This window comes from Vombatus ursinus, unplaced genomic scaffold (genome assembly GCF_900497805.2).
Source record: "Vombatus ursinus unplaced genomic scaffold, bare-nosed wombat genome assembly UNPS02014804.1, whole genome shotgun sequence".
In the NCBI taxonomy this organism is placed as follows: domain Eukaryota; kingdom Metazoa; phylum Chordata; class Mammalia; order Diprotodontia; family Vombatidae; genus Vombatus; species Vombatus ursinus.
Window position 1 is genome coordinate 27200 of NW_020954582.1, and position 19398 is coordinate 46597.

At 43.0% G+C, this 19398-nt stretch overlaps 1 protein-coding gene across 2 annotated transcripts in view; it reads right to left on the reverse strand.

The window, feature by feature from the left end:
* Positions 1-1745: 1745 nt before the first annotated feature.
* Positions 1746-19398, reverse strand: part of PTGFR (prostaglandin F receptor) — a 39034-nt gene continuing 21381 nt past the window's right edge. For both annotated transcript variants that reach the window (XM_027874042.1, XM_027874043.1), the window contains exon 3: positions 1746-4593. In XM_027874042.1, the coding sequence (XP_027729843.1) occupies positions 4288-4593 (306 nt within the window). In that variant the 3' untranslated portion in view covers positions 1746-4287. The remainder of the gene's footprint in view (positions 4594-19398) is intronic.

Genomic DNA, 19398 nt, shown 5'->3' on the forward strand with positions numbered 1-19398 from the left:
TGAGCCCCCTGCTGCATGGTGTACTGTTTGGGGGCCTTTTCCTCCCAATTTCAAGCACACATGTATGTCCTATGGCAGCTTCCCATCAGTTTTTAACTGGTTGCTGATCTGGCATTGAGTGTGTGATACAAAAGGCATAATCAGGCAAAATAACACTCTTCTTTGGTGACTTTCAAGGGGAAGAGAAAGAACAAATGTCAGGAATTTTCAGGTGTGGAAAGATGCAGTAGCAGAGGCATCATAAGACTACCGCTTCTCTTTACAACTGGGCTGCCATGTGGCCATAAACACATGGCACCATTGTTTCTGTCTCTGTTTTATTTATTCATTCTTGATCTTAGATGACAATATGGGAGACAGAGTGGACCAGGTCATGACCTGGTGAATGTCAAAAGGTAGAAAGAACCATCATAGCTCCAATAGGAGCTCTGCTAGGAATTCCTAGCAGAATTGAGATGACCTCCAATATTCCCTCCAATGATAACCCAGTCCTTATAACATGCCAAACTATGCCTAACACCAGTGAAAATAGATGGCTGGTGAGCCCACCACTGGATGGTGCAGATTGGTCCCTGATCCCTTGAGCTGGTGAAGGTTGGAACTGAATAGCCAAAATTCATTTCCTTTTCTCAATGGAAATGAAAATGTTCCCTGAGATAGTAAATGATCCTGTCTCCATTCAACTTATAAGACCAAGGGTACTGTCATTTTCATTCTGCCAGTGACTTAAATGACCAGATCAAAATGCAATAGCAATAAACACATAGGATTCTCTTTGACCTTGTGCTGAGCTGTTTTGAGATGAATGTAAGATCCTATGACCTCACCTTAATTTTCTAGCCCAGTATTGTTTCATGGCTCCCGAGCATGACTGAAGGCTAGTTCAGCCAGAAGTCCATGATTACGTTCAGCCCCTTTCAGAGCACCTCTTTGGGCAGACCATCTCACCACATGGTGTTGCAAACATGTAATCTTAGCCAAAGTTCCTTGCCTTTGTGTATCTTCCTGTTTACATTCTAGCCCTCGGGAATGACCCTACAATTTAAAAATAAGGGAGGGGTATGTTCCTAGGATCCTAGTGAATTTAAGGCTAGAAGTAATTTAGAGAGCATCTAACTCAACCACTTCATTTTACAGATGATGAAATACTTGCCAAGTCTAACCAGTGTATGAGCCACCATGGTCAGAACCAGACCACAAAGCAAGGCAGTGAGCACTCGTATCCACCACCCCCAAGAGGGAATAGAGGAAAGGGTGCAGCCAGAAGAGGCCAAATGGTCCCTGAGGAGCTGCTAGAGGATGAAAATTCCTTTGGGTCTAGATGTTGGAGTCTCCCTAAATTTCCCATTTTGATCCACAGAGTTCTTTGTAACCCAGACCTTTAGGCTTGAATAGAGTCTGACATATCATAATGGAATGGTGATGATGGTGATGATGATGATAATGATAAGAGGGCTTGGGATTGGACCTGTGATTTCTCTAAGAAGGAGAACTCCTGGATGATGGATGGAACTCCTGGATGGTGGATGGAACTCCACCAATTCAAGTCAGCACTTTCTTCATGGACCAAGGTCACCCAATCAGAATGTGTCCAGAGCTTGATACTAAGTCCCAGTTCCCCTCTGATGACCCACAGACCTTCTTCTCTGGTGTTCCAAAAGTGCCAGTCCCTACTTTGAAAATGCTGCTATGTTCAACGTGTGAAACAGACATTTTGTTTAAATTTTTACATTTAATGAAGCATTACATTCATTACAATACTGGTACATAGACTACAAGCAACCAAATATACACATCACTGTTGAACCTTTTCAACATGTCAGCCAGAACAGAGAACACAAAATACATTAATTCACACGATAAAGTCCAAGGCAGCACATGCATTTAGCACACCATTACAATGGCGGAGTGAGCAGATGGTCACTTTCAAGTGTCCCACATTGCTTGGCAGCTGTTACCTTGAACTGTGACACCCAAATGATGGATTAAGCAATGATATGCAGCATATTTACATCCTTCCCATCCAGTCCCCTAAGAGGAAGCAGAAATGATGTGGCAGACAAAGTCATCAACAGATTTTACCAAGAGCAATTCTGTCCTTACCAAAAGCAGGCCCTCCCTTGGGGTTCTAACCTAGGGAAGTCACACTTGAAAATACAGGCACCAGGCAAGACTGCTTACTACATTGCACAGAGAGGTAACATAAGCTTTAGGCATGTTCCATTTGCCATATTTACACTGACTATGAGAAGATGTAACTTTCTACCTACAATCAAGCTCATTTTTCAGGTTTTCTTCCACCCAAAAGTGGATAGTGGGGTCAACATGGTCTGCACTTGCCATCAGATTCGAGATTGAATATGTGGGGGGCTCAGGTTAGTCATGGAAATCTGCACAAGGTCTTTGTCCTCAACAAGTGCAAGATCCAACACTGAAAATGCCTCACAGCTGAGAAATTGCATGGACAATTTATGGGCCCCCAAAGCTCAGATTTCTAAGTCACTCCCTTAGCACAATTGGGATCAAATCCTTATCATCTGGTCTTCTTAGCCACAACCACCTAGATATCACCAGCTTCCACAGGGAGAAAGGAACCATCAGCAGCTCTGATGCCCACTCAGGTGATGCTTCTAAAGGAACTCAACATGACTCCACTAGATAATGTTGGGAAGGGGGAAAAATCTAGCCTGGGACTCATGGGACTCTTCTGAAGCTTTGCTTTGCTACTTAACACAGTCAGTCATTGAACCTCTCTAGCCCTGAGTTCCTCATCTGTAAAATGAGGGGGTTAAACTTGACAGGCTCTGAGGTCCCACATTTCCCTATGCTTTCAATGAAGTTAATTATTATTCAATTACATTGGTGAGCCCTGCATGGACAGGGCTGAAATTCTGAAGGGTGGCCATTAATGGGGCCGCTCCTTCAATTTTAGTTTCCCTGGATAAGACTGATGTCTCCAACATCATTCAGGTGAAAAGGTCCTCTTTGGTGATTCCCCTAGTGAAAGCCCACCAACTCTCATCTCCTGACTTGACCATTTCCAGGAACTGTGATGTCCTCCATGTGAATAGTCCATCCACTGATACAGATCACATTTAGGTGGTGGCCTTGGAGGGCTGCAACCAACCAGCTCTGGTGGTCTAGAGGCTTTGCCAAAGAAATCTAAATTGATGAGGGTTCAGAATAAAGGCTACCTCCTACAAGATATGCAAATTTCCCAATGCACCCCATTGTTCGTGCTACTCATAATGACTTTGTAGACGTTTTGGGTTCAGTCAGCTGTATACATGTTGTGCCCATGCCCATCCCCACCCCCACCACCTTGAAAGCAGGGACTGTTCTTGTTTTGTGTCTATCCTCAGTGCCCAGCACAGTATCTGGCACATAGTAGGTCCTCAATAAAGTTCTACAGAATGGATTTGAATTGGATACAACTTTGGTGCCTACTTCTTAGATTGATAATCTCCATAAGCCCCATCCAGGGCTTTATACATTGACCATTAAGAAATGTATAGACTGGCTACACACACACAAAGGTCATGAATCCTGAGTGTACCTCAGAATAGGAAATTAATGAGCTGGGCCAGAAGTGCCTTGGACTGCCTGGAGGTCTCCAAACCAAGGATCTCTGGCCACTTGCCAGCTAAGCTCTACTGGGGATTCTTTTCAGGTTTGGGTCAGACAAGATGGCCCCTTCCCACTTCCCATTCTATGGTTCTGTGATGTGGCCTAGGATGCCTCTAAAATCACTGAGAGATCAGACCAGAAACATACAGCAATATCAACCCACTGAGTGGGCCTCATGGGCCTCATGACAGAGCTGGGTACCAGCCAGTCAGAAACCAGAGCCATGTGGATTCCCCAGGCCACCTTTCACATTTACTTCGGTGTGGTCCTAGGTAAGTCAATAGGCTCCCTTGACCTCAGTTCCCTTATCTGTATAATGATGACATCTGAGCCCCCCTCCAGTTCAGCTCTAGATAGGGTGTCTAAGTGCTCATTTGGGGACTCCTTGGTCAACCTTGGAGAATGCACCTAGTCATCAATACAGTTGGCCACAAAGTTGACCTCAGTCTATGGCCCTCATGTCATTTTATCACACACTTTGCCTTGAGGCTGTGTCTACATAAAGCAAAGCAGAGATTTGCAATTATCCAGTTAATTCAATGACTATATACAACAACATCAGCTATGACAGCCCCAGCCCTCAAACCTGTAGGCTGTAATTATCGAGTTAACAGGATAATGGCCTCAGCCCCATCTCATCTTTACTGTGCCTCTACGGGTTCATTGCCCCACAGGGGTGGGTGGCTGTGAGCTTGTTTTCTCAGTAGTGGGACTCTCTGAAATGGCTGCAACCTTCAAGGAATTCTTAATGGAGCTGAGCTCCCAGGCATGCAAGCTGATGATGGTGCGCACTCCACAGCACCGCTGGGCAACCTTGTAGAGGTTCTTGAGGACAGCTCTCCTCAGCAAGATGTACACCCAGGGATCCAAAATCTGATTCCACGTGGCCATGCGGAGAGCAAAGAGGACCCTCTCACAGGTTTCCAGTGATTCTCCTCCATTGATTCCAGTGCTGGCCATGGTCACCTAGGAGAGAAGAGAACTTGGACGTGAGGGTGGGAGGAAAAGTGAGGTCTGGGCTGCAGATTTTGTGAACCCAGTGGAATGTTGGGCTTCTCAAGACACCTGGACATACAGAGGCAAGTCAGCAAGTATTCATTAAGTGCCTACTGTGTACCAGCTCTAGGCTAAGTGCTGGGGATACAGAGAGAAGCAGAAGACAGTCCCTGCCCTCAAGGAGCTCACACACAGGCAAAACAACATACAAACAATTCAGTACAACAAAAGATGAAATTGGAGGTGATCTCTGAGGGAAGGCATCAGCATTAAAGGAGATCAGGAACAACTTGTAGAGGATGGAATTTGAGCAGCTTGTAGCCCATTGTCCCTGGATGGGAGGTAAGTGAGAGGTAGGCACTCTGCTCTTGGAGACAGAAGGAATCTGGGTTCAGGACCTGACTCTGACTCTCACTTGTTGTGTGACCCTAGTAAAAATCCTCAGCCTCTCAAAATCTGTTTCCTCATCTTGAAGACAGGAAAAAATATCTCACTAATTACCTCTCAGGGTTGTTATGAGAAAATACTTTATAAGCCATCAAGTTCTCCATGTGCATGTATGTGTGTATATGTTTGCACACAGAGGTTCGTGTATCTGTATTTACACACTATATATATAATTATCTATGTATGCATGTGTGTGTATGACCTATGATTTCCTTGGCCCAGGGAGCCTAGTGAAGAACTTCCTCTCTCAAGGAAAATCTGCAATTTATAGTCTTGGAGACTTTGGGTGGGTTGGTGGGTGGGTGGGGGACTCTGAGGTTAAAGTGACTTTTCTATATCATACAGACATATGTGTCAAAGGGGGGACTTGAACCCAGGTCTTCCTGACCTGGGAACTGGCTTTCCATCTGCTCTCTCTGAGGTGCTGTACACATACATGTGTTATGGTTGGGGTCCAGGAATGAGTTTGTCCATGTAGGGAAATCTGCAGATAGAAACTCTCGCTGTTGATGTAAAACAGTGAGTCACCAGAAATCCTGAGCCTTAGAGCAGTCATTCTCAAACTTGCTGGTCTCAGGACCCTTTACACTCTTAAAAAATATTGAGGACCTCCCAAAGAGCTTTTGTTTATGTGGGTTATATCTATCCATGTTTGTTGTATTAGAGATTAAAATGTCTTAGTATAATTATGAAACTAGTTTTGACCTTGTGACTTACCCAGGGTCACACAGTCAAGCAATCAACAAGCTTTAATAAGCACCTATTATACACTAGGCACTGTGCTACGTACTGGGGACACATCAAAGAATGAAATAATCTCTACTCTCAAGAAATTTATATGTGTGTATAAAATGTAGAAGTGCACATGTGTACATATACATATATGTATATATACATGTATGTGTATACATGCATGTGTGTGTGTTTATATATCAGAGGCAGAATCTGAACCTAGGTCCCCTGATTCTACAGTTCGTTCTTTAAATGTCCTAAGTACAAGAGAGAGATAATTTACAAAAACATGAAGCAGCGTAACCAGGTATATTTTCAAAGCATGAACTGTGGGATGCCAGACCTCAGGACCAGTCACTTACTTCACTGAGACTTCAGAGCAGAACAAGTCCAATAGAGCACCTCCTGGCAAAGAGAATTTGGGTTTTTCACCGGGAGGATGGAAACCCAAAGCAGTAGAAGGATTCACACACAGCTAGCAACAGAATTCAAAGCAGAAACTGATGGGTGTGTGGTCTAGTCTTGTGTTCTGGCACCATCTTTTTGACAAATAAGTGTTTCTTAACTGAAATGATGCCAACCTATTCCTGACACTTTCCCTCTCATTCTCTCTCACCCTTCACCTTTAATCTGAGACTGAGATTCTAAGGAAGGAATGCAATGCATTTCTATGACTTTGGCCCAAACATGATTATTTTTTCAGCATTTGTTGGACTTTACCCAGCACACTAGACTTGTAAGATGCTGCCATTAGTAAGCAAAGAAAAGATCTGGTCCCAATGGCCATTTCATGTCCACTGTCATGAACAAAGAGATTGACCTTCAGAAACAGTGCCTGGGTGACCTTAGCATCAATGTGAAAGAAGGGACAAAAGTCTAATCAGTGAGAAATGGGTGAAGCTCAGATTTGGGAAAAGAAGCAGATGCACAGGAGGTAAACTAAGCATCTTCAGAAATAGATCGATGCAGAAAAGGGAAACCTTTCTCAGGTTCCTTCTAAAAATACACAATTTAAAGAACAAACAGCAGAAATGAAGGGAGAAACAGACCACCCAAACACCAGGCCAAGCCCACCCAGCACACAAACAGAACCTAGCCTAGAAGAAACAAGAGTAGAATGTTGCTTAACTTCACTAATGGCACATTTAGATGGTGATACTTTTGATATGAAGACAGAGAAATAAGATGTTCATTTTATTCGTTATGGATATTTCTAATGGAAAGCAGTATGATGTCCAGGTAGACCTGGGTTCATTTAACCTCTCTGATCCTCAGTTTCCCCATCTCTGAAATAAGAGTAATCATAATACCTACCTCCCAAGCTTGTTGTGAGGATCAAATGAGACTGGACAAATGGATAGATGGATGGAGAAAAACAGAAAAAAGAAAGACACAGTTATAGGGTTAGAAGCAAGATTAGAAGCAGATTATGCAGATATAGCCTAAATATAGATATAGATACACGTGCTCTTTATATACCTTAAGGAAGCACCATTTAAATCACAGAGAGCCAGAACTGAAGAGCAGCCATCTAGTCAGAGCCATACATGAAGGGATACCCACCATAATGTACCTGACAAGTGGTCATCAGCCCATTCCACCTAGGACAACCATAATCATTAGGAAATGTTTCCTAACATTGAGCTTAAACTGGAGCCTCTTTGCGGCTACCCCAATCCACAGACATTGCTCCTTGTTCTGCTGTTGGGGGCTAAACAGAATAAGCCCAATCCCTTCTCCACAGAGAGGGCCTTCAAACACTTGGGACTCAAAACACACCATTACTAAGGAGTCAGCAGGATTCAGTGAGAAGAAAACCGACTAGAGTCAGAGGCCTCAGATTCAGAGAGTCCTTCTGCCACCTGCTGCCTGTGTGACCTTGGATAAGTCATTCAATGTAAGTGGGTTGAAGAGACAGCCTCTGAGTCCTGCCAGCTCTAAAATGGGAATGATAATGGCCTCCACATTCCAGAGTTGTGGTCAGTACCCAATGAGATGTTAGATGTCTAGCCCTGGGAAACCTGGGAATGCTATGTAAATGTTTATCACTCAACAAACATTCACTGAGTACTTTCCATATATGTACATGGACCTAATCACTAAGGATACCAATACAGGAAAAAAGAGCCCACGCTCTATTGGGAGACTCCACATGCAAACAGCCAGATTCATAAATGATACATAGACAGTATAAATGGGAAGTAGCCACACCCATCACTTTGGTGAATGTGACAGAGAAGGAAAATGTTAAATGCCAGTGGGGATGTGGGAAAACTGAGACACTAATACACTGTTGGTGGAGTCGTGAACTGATCCAGGCATTCTGGAGAGCAATTTGGAACTATTCTCAAAGGGCTATAAAGCTGTGCATACCCTTTGATCCTGCAATACCACTGCTAGGTCTGTATCCTAAAGAGATCAAAAAAAAGAGAAAAGAACCTACTTGTACAAAAATATTTAGAGTAGCTCTTTTTGTAGGGGCAAAGAATTAGAAATTGAGGGGATGGTCATCAGTTGGGGAATGGCTGAACAAGTTGTGGTATAGGATTGTAATGGATACTATTGTGCTATAAGAAATGACAAACAGGATGATTTCAGAAAAACCTAGAAAGACTTACATGAACTGATGCAAAGTGAAGTGTGCAGAACCAGGAGAACAGTGTACACACTAACAGCAATACTATATGATGAAGAACTATAAATGACTTCATTATTCATAGCAATACAATGATTCAAGACAATCCCAAAGGACTCATGATGAAAAGTGCCATCTGCTTCCAGAGAAAAAATTGATGTCAGCTGAATACAGACTAAAGCATACTATTTTTCTTTCTTTCTTCCTTTCTTTCTTTCTCTTTTGAGTATTCTTGCACAAAATGTTTTGCATGATTGCACATATATAACCTATATCTTCCCTCAGTTTCTCAGAAACTTCCCTCAGTTTCCCAGAGAGGGTAGGAACCCCAAAGCTCTAGCCATGAAGGGTCCTTGATCCTCTGTGCCCCAAGCATACTCCAGAAACAAAAGCATGTCTTTGAGACCCCAGCATTCTTCCGATGGTGCCCTAAGGCCATCAGACCTGGAATACCCCAATCCCAATGAACCATCCAAAGGGTGATAGAGAGAGTGTACCGAGGCTGTAATGTGTTCTCACCCACAAGCCTTTGTTCTAAGCCCACTTTGTGCCAGACATCAGTGTGGGCATTATGTTATCAGATTGCTCAGAACATCTCGCCTTTACCTTGTAAGTTAAAGTTGGTAAAGGGCTTTCTTTACATACATCATTTCCACGAACCCTCTAAGGTCAATAGCCCTGTGTTGTCATCACTCTCATTTTACAGATGAGGAAACCGAGGCTTAGAAAATTTAAGTTATGACCCTGTATCCAGGGCCACAAGGATACATTTCTGTAATGAGTCAGTGCACTGGGGTAGAAAGAACACTGAATGTGAAATCAAAGGATCTGAGTTCAAATTCTAACTCTCCCATTTATTAATTGTGTGACTTTAAGCAAGTCACTTAACCTCACTTGGCTTCAATTTCCTGATCTGAAGGATACCACTGTCCTCTAGAGTCATTCAAACACATCCTCTCTCTTAGGCCCACTTGAAGGGTAGGGTTAGGGTTAAGAGGCGCACTGGCTAGAGCACTGGAGTCAAGAAGACCTGGGTTCAAATCCTGTCTCAGACACTTACTAGCTGTGTGACCTTGGGCAAGTCCATTAACTTCCTTGGGCCTCAGTTTCTTCATCTTTAAAATAGCCTCTAAGATCCCTCCCAGCTCTAAATTTTTGATCCCATGTCCTCTTCTTTACCCCATGCTCCCTCAGCTGTTCCTCACAGGACATGGTTTCAAATCCCCTCATCATCTTGGTCACCTTCCTCTGAACAAGTTCCAGAGCATGTGTCTTCCTAAAGTGTAGCACCCACTGGTGGCTGATGGGGGAGGGGCCATATACACACATGCATATAAACATACATATACACATATGCATGTGCTCATATACACGTGTTATGTATGTGCACATATACCTTCCTAAAGTATGGCATCCAAAGTCCACTCCACTGGTAGTATGACGGGGGAGAGGGATTATACATACATGCATTTATATGTGTATATGTATGTTCATGTGCCTGTGCACACATGTGTGAATAAAATTCTGGAAGTAGCCTGAAAAACCCCTCACCTCACTAAGGGTATTCATGTCTCTATAGCCCTTCAAGGTCTGCCAAGTACAACAACCTGCTTAGTAAGAAGGATGAGAATTATTATTTATTATCATTATCATTTATCATTTTTATAATGATTCCCATTTTACAGGTAAGGAAACTGAGGCCCTGAGAAAGTGACTTACACAGGGTCCCATAGTCAGTGAGTGCCTGTAGTGGTATTTGAACCCAGGTCTATCCTGACTTCAGGGTCCAGCAGCATACTTTTCACTCTGCAAAGACAACCCAATCCCAGAATCACAGGATCAAACACAGACGTCCCATAAAAACTCTCCTAAACAAGGGCCACCTTCACATCGGTCTCTGGCTTCATGCAATGCCCTTTAAGTCACCACCCTGCGGGTCCTATACCAACTATGGAGCATTCTCACTGCCAAACTCTGTCATTGAGAGCAGATGGGACATGTCCTCAGGTTCACCTCATATTACAATCTTTGGGCTTCATCCTTCCTTTCCATTTCCCCACCACCACTCAAGTTCATGTTCTTATCCCTTAATCTGTAGCAGAGATGTAGCTAGGGTGAGGTAACTAGAGCTTTGTCCAAGGGTGCCAACATACAGAGCTCTGGCAGCACTGGAAGTCCTTCTACATAAATGAGTTAACATTTAGTTATGAGGGAAGAGTTAAAATAGGTAGCCAAAAGCACATTCACTTCCTCTCTCCTTCATGGAAACATCCCAGGGGAATTCCCCCCAACAGTCACTGTCACCCAACATTCAGTGGTCTCTCCAACAGCAGCCTCCCCCAGAAATCTCAACACATCCTGGGTAATAAATCCCATATTTTATGATGCTTTCCTTGTTACACCTATAAAGGTGAGAAAAGAGAACCTAATATCTCTCATTAGGGACAGGCTACCCTAAGGTCATCCAGTAGCAGTTAAAAGCCCTTTCCAACCTCTCCCTATCCTTGCCATCTTCTGACATGTTATTTCCCCCATGTACTCTATGATCCCATGATGCCAGCCTCCTGGCTGATCCACCTCCTAACTCCAGGACTTTTCACTGGCTGTCCCTCAAGACTGGAAGGTTTCCCCCTTACCTCCCACCTCCTGGCTTTCTGGGTTCAAATCCCTGCTTCTGTTGGAGACCTTTCCAAGTGCTCCCCTCCCCTGAGGGCCTTCCCTTGGTGATATCTTCTCATACACACACACACACACACACACACACACACACACACACACACACACTGTATGTAGCTAGTTGCTGGCCTGCTGTCTATCCCACTAGAGGACAAGAGGGTCATCACCAGTCTTCCTCAACTATATCATGCCACTGGACCCGAATGTCTCTGGAGGAGAGAATGAGGCTGGTGACTTTGCACAAGGGCCCTTCATGGTCAGAGCTTTAGGGTTCCTGCCCTCTCTGGGAAACTGAGGGAAATTTCTAAGAAATTGAGGGAAGGTATAGGTTATATGTGTTCAATCATGCAAAACATTTTGTGCTAGAAAACTCAAAAGAGAAAGAAAGAAAGGAAAAAAGAAAGAGAAAAATAGTATGCTTCAGTCTGTATTCAGCCAATATGAGTTTTTTCTCTGAAAGTAAATGGCATTTTTCATCATGAGTCCTTTAAGATTGTCTTGAATCACTATATTGTTATGAATAACTAAGTCATTCATAGTTCTTCATCATACAATATTGCTGTTACTGTGTACATTGTTCGGGTTCTGCTCATGTACTTTACACAGCTCTCCCTCACTTAAATCCAATTCATTTGCAAGTCATGGCATCACCTCCCTGATGTCATGGTCCTCTTCTAGAACAAAGGACAAACAACAACATTAGAGGATAATCTCATTGAGGGCATAAATCACATTTTTACTGTTCTTGGTACCCCCCCTCCTCAGGAGGAGGTAGGAAGAAGAGGAGGAAATAAGTACTTATTAAGTACCTACTATGTGCCAGGCCTCAGGCTAAGCACTTGGCAAATATTGTCTTATTTAAGTCTCACAATAACCCTGTGAGGCAGGTGCTGTTACTATCCCTATTGTACAGTAGAGGAAACTGAGACAGAAGTTAAATGACTTGCCCAGGGTCACACTTCTAGGAAGTGTCTGAGACTGGATTTGAACTGAACTCTTCCTGACTCCAGGCCAAGAGCTCTGTGCACTGTGGCATTCTCAGCTACCTCTTGGCACAGGAGTTGGCATACAGTAGGCACTTAATAAATGCTTGCTAACCATAGGCCTTGGAATATTATATTTCAAAGAGCAAAAGAGCTGAGATTGCATCCAAGAATAACTTACCCAGCAAAGTTGATTATAATCCTGAATGGAAAAAAAATGGACATTTGATGAAGTGAAGGACTTTCCAATCTTTGTAACCAAAAAAAAAAAAGCAGAAAATGGAATATAAAAGATCCAGAAGAAATATAAGGAAAACATTAGAGACTAGCTATGAGGAACTCATTAAAATCAGACTGTTTACTCATTATGTATATGAAAATGTTCTCAGTGTTCTTAAATTCTTAAAACTGTCATCATTACTAAGGTAGTTTGAAAGAAAAGTTGAGGCTGAGTTGTGTATGATGAGGTGATTCACCCTCTTGGAAGGGTGGCTGAGGTGGGGGTGGTAGGGTTGGGGGAGAAGATAAGGTAACAGGGATAGGGTAAAAAGAGAGGCTGAGAAAGAAAATAATGAAAATAAGATGGAGGGAAATTCACAATGGAAGGGGGAGACTCAGAGTCTACTCGACTCAGAAGGAAGACACACATCCTAGCACCTTCCCTGTGCCAGGGAAACTCCTCATGTCATTTTTCATCCAAATACCAGCTCCACAAAGCCCTGTGGCTGCACAGGAGACATTGTACTCTCAAATGTCTTAAAACAACACCAGAGAAATCATTTCACTTACAATAGCATTATTTTGCCCAGAAATAAGCAAAAAGAAATAAACACCTTTGAGAAACAAAGGGGAAGAGACTTCACATTCAGGTCAATGACTTGATGAACAAATTCAGGACTAGGAGGGACTTCTCTTCTAAGACAAAACTTGGGTAGGGATCCCAGGGCTTGGTGGACTGAATTTAGTGGGTGCTGAGAGCACTTGAAGTGACAGGATCATAGATTTGAGCCAGAAAGGACCTAAGAGGACATCTAGTTCTACTCCCTCATTTTATAGATGAGGAAACTGAGACCCAGAAGATTAAGTGACTTGTCCAAGGTAAGAAATAACAGAGACAGTGTTTGACTCAGGTTGTCTGACCCCAAACCAGTTTTCTTTCAACCACAAGATGTTAGTCCTTCTGCAGATGTATGCAGTGGAGAGTAAGCCCTAAGTAGCAGGAATAATTCATTAGAACAGGAAGCTAGTGATGGGGGCATCTCTTCTCTGGCCCTACCCTGCCCAATCCCTGACTCACTTTTCAGCTCTTACACTTCTTGACCTCTCTGGAGCATCTGACACTATCAACCCCTTTCTTCTCTTACATCATTTCCTGTGGATTTTGAGGCCACAGTTCTCTTTGGTGTCTCCTACCTCTCTGACCCTTCTTCTCAGTCTCCCTTGCTGTATCAGCATCCACATCATGCTACTGCATGCTACCCCCAAGGTTCTGTCCTTGACCCTCTGCTATCTCTATGCTCTCATCTGACGATATCAGTTCTCATGGTTTAATTTTATATGCTGGGCAGCTGATTCCCATATCAATACACCTAACTCTAGTTCCCTGATCTCTAGTTCTTCTAGACCCAGCTTTCTATTTGGAGTCCCAGAATTGATAGAGGTGTGCCAAACAGAGCTCATTATCCCTTCTCTCAAAACCAGCCCTTTTCCAAGCTTCTCCATTTCCACCAAGAGTACCTCCATGCTTCCAGTCACCTGCTTCACAGGCTCAGCATCATTCTCAGCTCCTCACTCTCACTCACCTCAAATGTTGCTGCTTTTACCTGACAACATCACACATGTGTGCTCCCTTCTCTCCACCCACACAGCTTCACCTTGGTTCAGGTCCCCGGGCTATCACAATACACTGCTAATTGTTGTCCCTGGCTCCATTCTTATCCATCCTTCAGACATTTGCCAAAATGACTTTCCTGAAGCACAGGTCTGACCATGTCACTCAACAGAGTCCAGAGGCCCTCTCTGCTGTCTCCAGATTCAAATCTAAAATCTTTCCCTGGCATTTAAACCCCTTTGTGACTCAGCCTCAATCTATCTTTCCAACCTTATTATTCACCTTCATGCACTCTACAGAGTGTACTCTACAATGAATATCAGAGGTAAATTGCGACTTGACCTAAGGAAATGCTTCCTAACATTTCAAACAGTTCAGAGGTGCGATAATCTGCTGCAAGAGGGCATGGGTTCTCATCAATGGAGGTTTTGGATCACATACACACACACATGTCTACAAATGCAGATATAGATGTGTGTGCATAGATGTATATATAATACATATACATATACATACATATACATATATAATACATATACATACATCCATACACACATATTTGGGTGTATATATATATATATATAATATATATATACACATATGTGTGTGTGTTTATAGATAGATGATAGATAGATAGATAGATAGATAGATATTCACATACACATGCACACAATACCAGTAGAATGTAAGCCCTTTGAGGCTGTTTAGTTTTTGTCATTCTATCCCCAGCACCTAGGACAGGGCCTTGCCCATGGAGATGCTTGATAAACACCTCTTCAATACTAAAATACATTGGTCAGTGCAATTGTTCTTGTTTTGCTTGGGAACATGGCCCAATTCCTAAGAGCAGAGAACAGTCGGGTGGCCTGGAATCCCTGAGACTGTGTTGCCTGACACAGCTCCTACCAGGACCTAGGTGCCCTCCAAAGAGCCACACCACAGTAACTGGGCAGTGAGAAGTCTTGCCAGGGAAGCAAGAGCAATCTCCATAGGAGGATTTCCTCAATAGCACTAGGGCCCCACCCAATCTAGTCACAATGTTGGCCATCTCTCCTGTGTCTGGGAGCTGGACCACAGCCCTGGCTGGCAAGGCAGCCTGACCATGAGAATGGGCTTCTTTGAAGACCAGATCATCCACATGGGGGCAATTAAAAGAGAGGCAGATGAGTACTTGGAGTCCCTGCAGAAGCTCCATAAAATACACAATGTCACCCCTGATTGTTGTTTCTTTTCATAAAATGAGCTAAAGAGTCAAAATTGGCAGATCTTTATGGGACTTGTGACATTGAAATAAAACACCCCTAAATGAGCACCTCTTCTTTTTTGAACAAACATCCATTAAAGCAATGAGATGATGGAGTCCCTATGTTGAGCCCTAAGGAGAAAAGCTCACCCTGATCACTATGATGACAGATTACAGTCTGTTCATTCTAGAGTTGGTTCCTGACTCCACGAAGATTCCCCTATGGGACACTTAGGTTTCACTCCTAATAGGGATTAGGACATTAGTCCTAATAGTAGATGATAGGTATTCATTGGGATCTGCCACAGAATGCATTGTTCCAAAACAACAGTTGGCAGCCAGCAGGGATGTGGGGTAGGAGGAAGGGGAAAAGGTACAGAATGAAAGAAGAGATCTGGTGGTTTTAGCAGAGTCAAGTTCAATGCAACTTAACAGTACCACAGCAGTCAGACAAATGACCTGGATCTTAGACTGCGTGGAGAGGTATCACCTCCATGACTAAGAAGAGCAAAGAGGGTTCTCTGCTCTGGTCAGCCCACATTCAGAGTATGGGCTTCAATACTGAGCATCACAGTTGAGGAAAGCCATTAATAAGCTAAAAAAGTGCACAGAGGAAACACAACAAGAAGGCTAAAAGGGCTCATGTCCATGCCCTTTGGGGTCCATTGGCAGACCCAGATATGTTTAGTCTGAAGAAGAGAAGACACAAAGGTGGGGGGAGGTCTATCAGATCAAAACAGGGGTTGGATTTGTCCTATTTTACCACAGAGGGCAGAGCCAGAAACAGTGGGTGGAAGATGCACATTGAGACTCACCCAAGGAAACACTTCCCAGTCTGCCACAAGAGGGAGTGGGTTCCCAGCAATGGAGGCCATATGGCCTCTTCTGTGGCATGCTGCAAACAAGAATCACTTTTAAAGTGCGGGTTTGGATGAGATGTCCCAGGCTGTCCTTTCCAACTTGACCTTGCCACCTTAGGCAAGTCATTCACTATCTTTGAGCCTCAACTTTTTCATCTGCAAAATGGGGATAATGGTGGCTTGGGATAATAATAACTTTACAGGGTTATTAAGAGGAATTGATTATGTAAATCTCAAAGGACTCTAGAAATGTAGATATTATATAAATAGGACTTGTCATCACTATATAATATACAGTGCATATTATACCTACAGTGTATAATACACATTGTATAATAGAGTGGTGTATATTATAGTCTTTCAGAAAGTAATCACACGGTATAAGGAGTGACTTTTGTGATAGGTCAACTGATGAATATTCAAAGACTTATTTCATTTTAACTAGCATTTATCAAACACCTAAGGATTATCTTTATGTTGCCCTAACCTCTCTCCTGACCTCCAGTCTCACATTACCAACTGCCTATTAGACATTTCGAACTGGATGTCCCGTGGATATCTAAAGTTCAATACAGCCAACACAGAATTCATCTTCTCTCCTCCTACCAACTTTTCAATTCCTGTTGAGAGGACCACCAGGCTCACAACCTAAGTGTCATCCTCAACTATTAACTTGCACTCATACCACAGGTCCAAACTGCTGCCAAATTCTGTCTTGCAACACTGAACTATGGTGGTAGGCTGTGGGAGTGGAGAGAAGGACAGAAGGAAATGCATGTGAAAGATGCTGAGGAGGAAGAAATGGCAAGATTTGATAATTGACTGGAAATGTGTTGTAAGTGAGAGAGAGGAATGAAAGATAACACTAAAGTTTGCTAGCCTGATTTTTGTGATATTGAATCTGCAATTGTCAAAGGTCAAACTGACTCCCTAACTCTTGCTGCCCATTCCCTAATCCCCATCTACCTCAATCCTCCTTCCACCATGTCCAAACTCCATATCTGCCTACTCCTTCCAGTAAATCCTGCTCTAGAAACCTCACATGTCCAGTCATTTTATACCCCTGCTCTCCATGCTTCTCCATCTTCTGGTTCTCAGCGAGGTTCCGCCCCCCCCCCTTGGATGACACTGCTTTTTGGCTATCCTTTCCAGGACTGGCTGTATCTTCTCTCATTTTAGAGGATTTTCCTTCTCTCATTTAGAACAACTAGTCTGAGACTTGTTCAACTGTCTCAACTCCCATGGCCAGATACTCCACTTTGCCCTTGCTGTCACCTATAAGTGTTTTGCTTTCATAATAAGGAACTCTGAAATTTCTTGATCTGATCATAGTCTCCTCTCCTTTCATCTTTCTTTATGCCTTCCTCCTAGCCTGCCCCCTATTCCTCATCTCAGCATGATGTCAAGCTCTCCACTTTTCAGTTACTTTTCCAGATTATCACTTACTCTAGAGGCTACATTCTCCTTTCTTCAAAGTCTCAAGCCCCTAGTGAACAAATTCAACTCTACAAGCCTCTACCTTCCAGGTTTTTGTTCCCTTGATTGTATCTTGCCAAAAACCCAAACCTTAATGGAGATTTATTCTCCATCTGCTTCCTCTGCTCCAACTCATGTGCTACTGAGCTAAACTAGAAGAAGTCATACAATCAGACTGGCAAGAACATTACAAATTTGCATTATCTAATCGCAACCAGGGTAACTAGGTGGCACCATGGATAGAGTGTCAGGCCTGCAGTCCAGAGAATTTGAGTTCAAATTTGGTTTCAGACACTTACTAACTGTGTGACCCTAGGCAAGTCACTTCATCCTACTTGCCTCAGTTTAACCATCTATGAAATGAGCTGGAGAAGGAAATGGCAAACCACTCCTGTGTCTTTGCCAAGAAAACCCCAAATGGGGTCGAGGAGAGTCAGGAATGGCTGAAAAATGACTGAACATCATCATCATCATCATCATCATCATCATCTATCTCAACTAGGCCCTCACTTCAGCAAGACAATCTTTCCACTCTTCAAAAATTGCTTCTCTATTCCACTCACCATAATGGCGATTCTGAACCTCTTTTCTCCTCAAGTTTCTCATGAAATTCACCCTCTTGGCTGAGGTCTTTGCCATGTACTTTATGGAGGAAATCAAAGCCATTTTCTGAGAGCTCCCCTGGTTCTTATCCTCTTATATTATATTCCCTCCTCTCACAACTCCTTGACTTCATCCTTCATTGTTTCCTCCCTTCCTCTGCTGCTTTATGAAAATGTAGCAAAAGTCACCTCCCATACTTGATCCTATCCCCTCCTACCTTCTCCAAAGGATTTGACCTTTATTATCCTCTACTCAATCTTTTCCTATCTACTAGGTCCTTTCTAATTGCCTACAATCACACTCATGTCTCCTGCATTTCTACAAATGTTTCCTTAGTCTCTAGCCCCACCCATTACCTATCATATGAATTTCTACTCCCTTCCTCAGCCAAATGCCTTCTAAAAAGCCATATATGCTCAGTGCCTCAGATTCCTTATCTCTCATTCTCTTCTTGTGGCTCAACTGAAATTCTCCAAAATTACCCATGATGCCCTACATGCCAATCCAGATGGTCTTTTATCAATTTCTGTTCTTTTTTTTAAAAAAATCCTTTGTTTGAATCCTTCCCTAACACTAATTAGGGCTGGTAATGACCTTTTCCCCATTAGCATTCCCCTCCCCCATCCAGGCACCTCCCTAACACACCCATCATGTATAATTCTGTACTTCAGCTTTGTAAACTACATGACAGCAGAGATCCCCTTTGAACTAAACTCTGAGCTTAGCTCAGGGTGTCGTCCATAACAGACACTGAAGCTTCTTTGAGTTAGATGAAGGCCTTCCTTCCATACTCTATCATTTCATCCAAATGAATCACTTACCAAGGGCTCTTTCCTAAAGCATCCGTCAAAGGGTTTTGAAGGTTAATTTTTTTCCAGACAGACCTAAGAGGTTAGAACTAGCTGTTTTCCACTAGTTTCTTTTTTAATATTTTATTTTTTTAAGATGATGGGTTTGAGTCAGAAAGAGATGAACTTTTACTTTTTTTTCCTTTGTCATGGAAGATCTACTCCTCTAAGTAACTTATTTTCCTGTCAGGAGCTCAAGTCCTGATAAATGAAAATATTTCTGAAATTAAAATATTTAACTAACCCAAAAGTCAAACTGCAAAGCTGAAGTTGCAAAGCAAGAATTTTTTGTTACCTTTAGAGCAGAAGTCTTACTCTACTAAGGAGTAGTAATATCATCTCAACCTCCCCCCTGCCATTGGCAAAGATGACCCCAAAGGACAGATGCCAGAGGGGCTGTGGGAAAATAGGCAGATGAAGGAACTGGCATGGATTAAATGA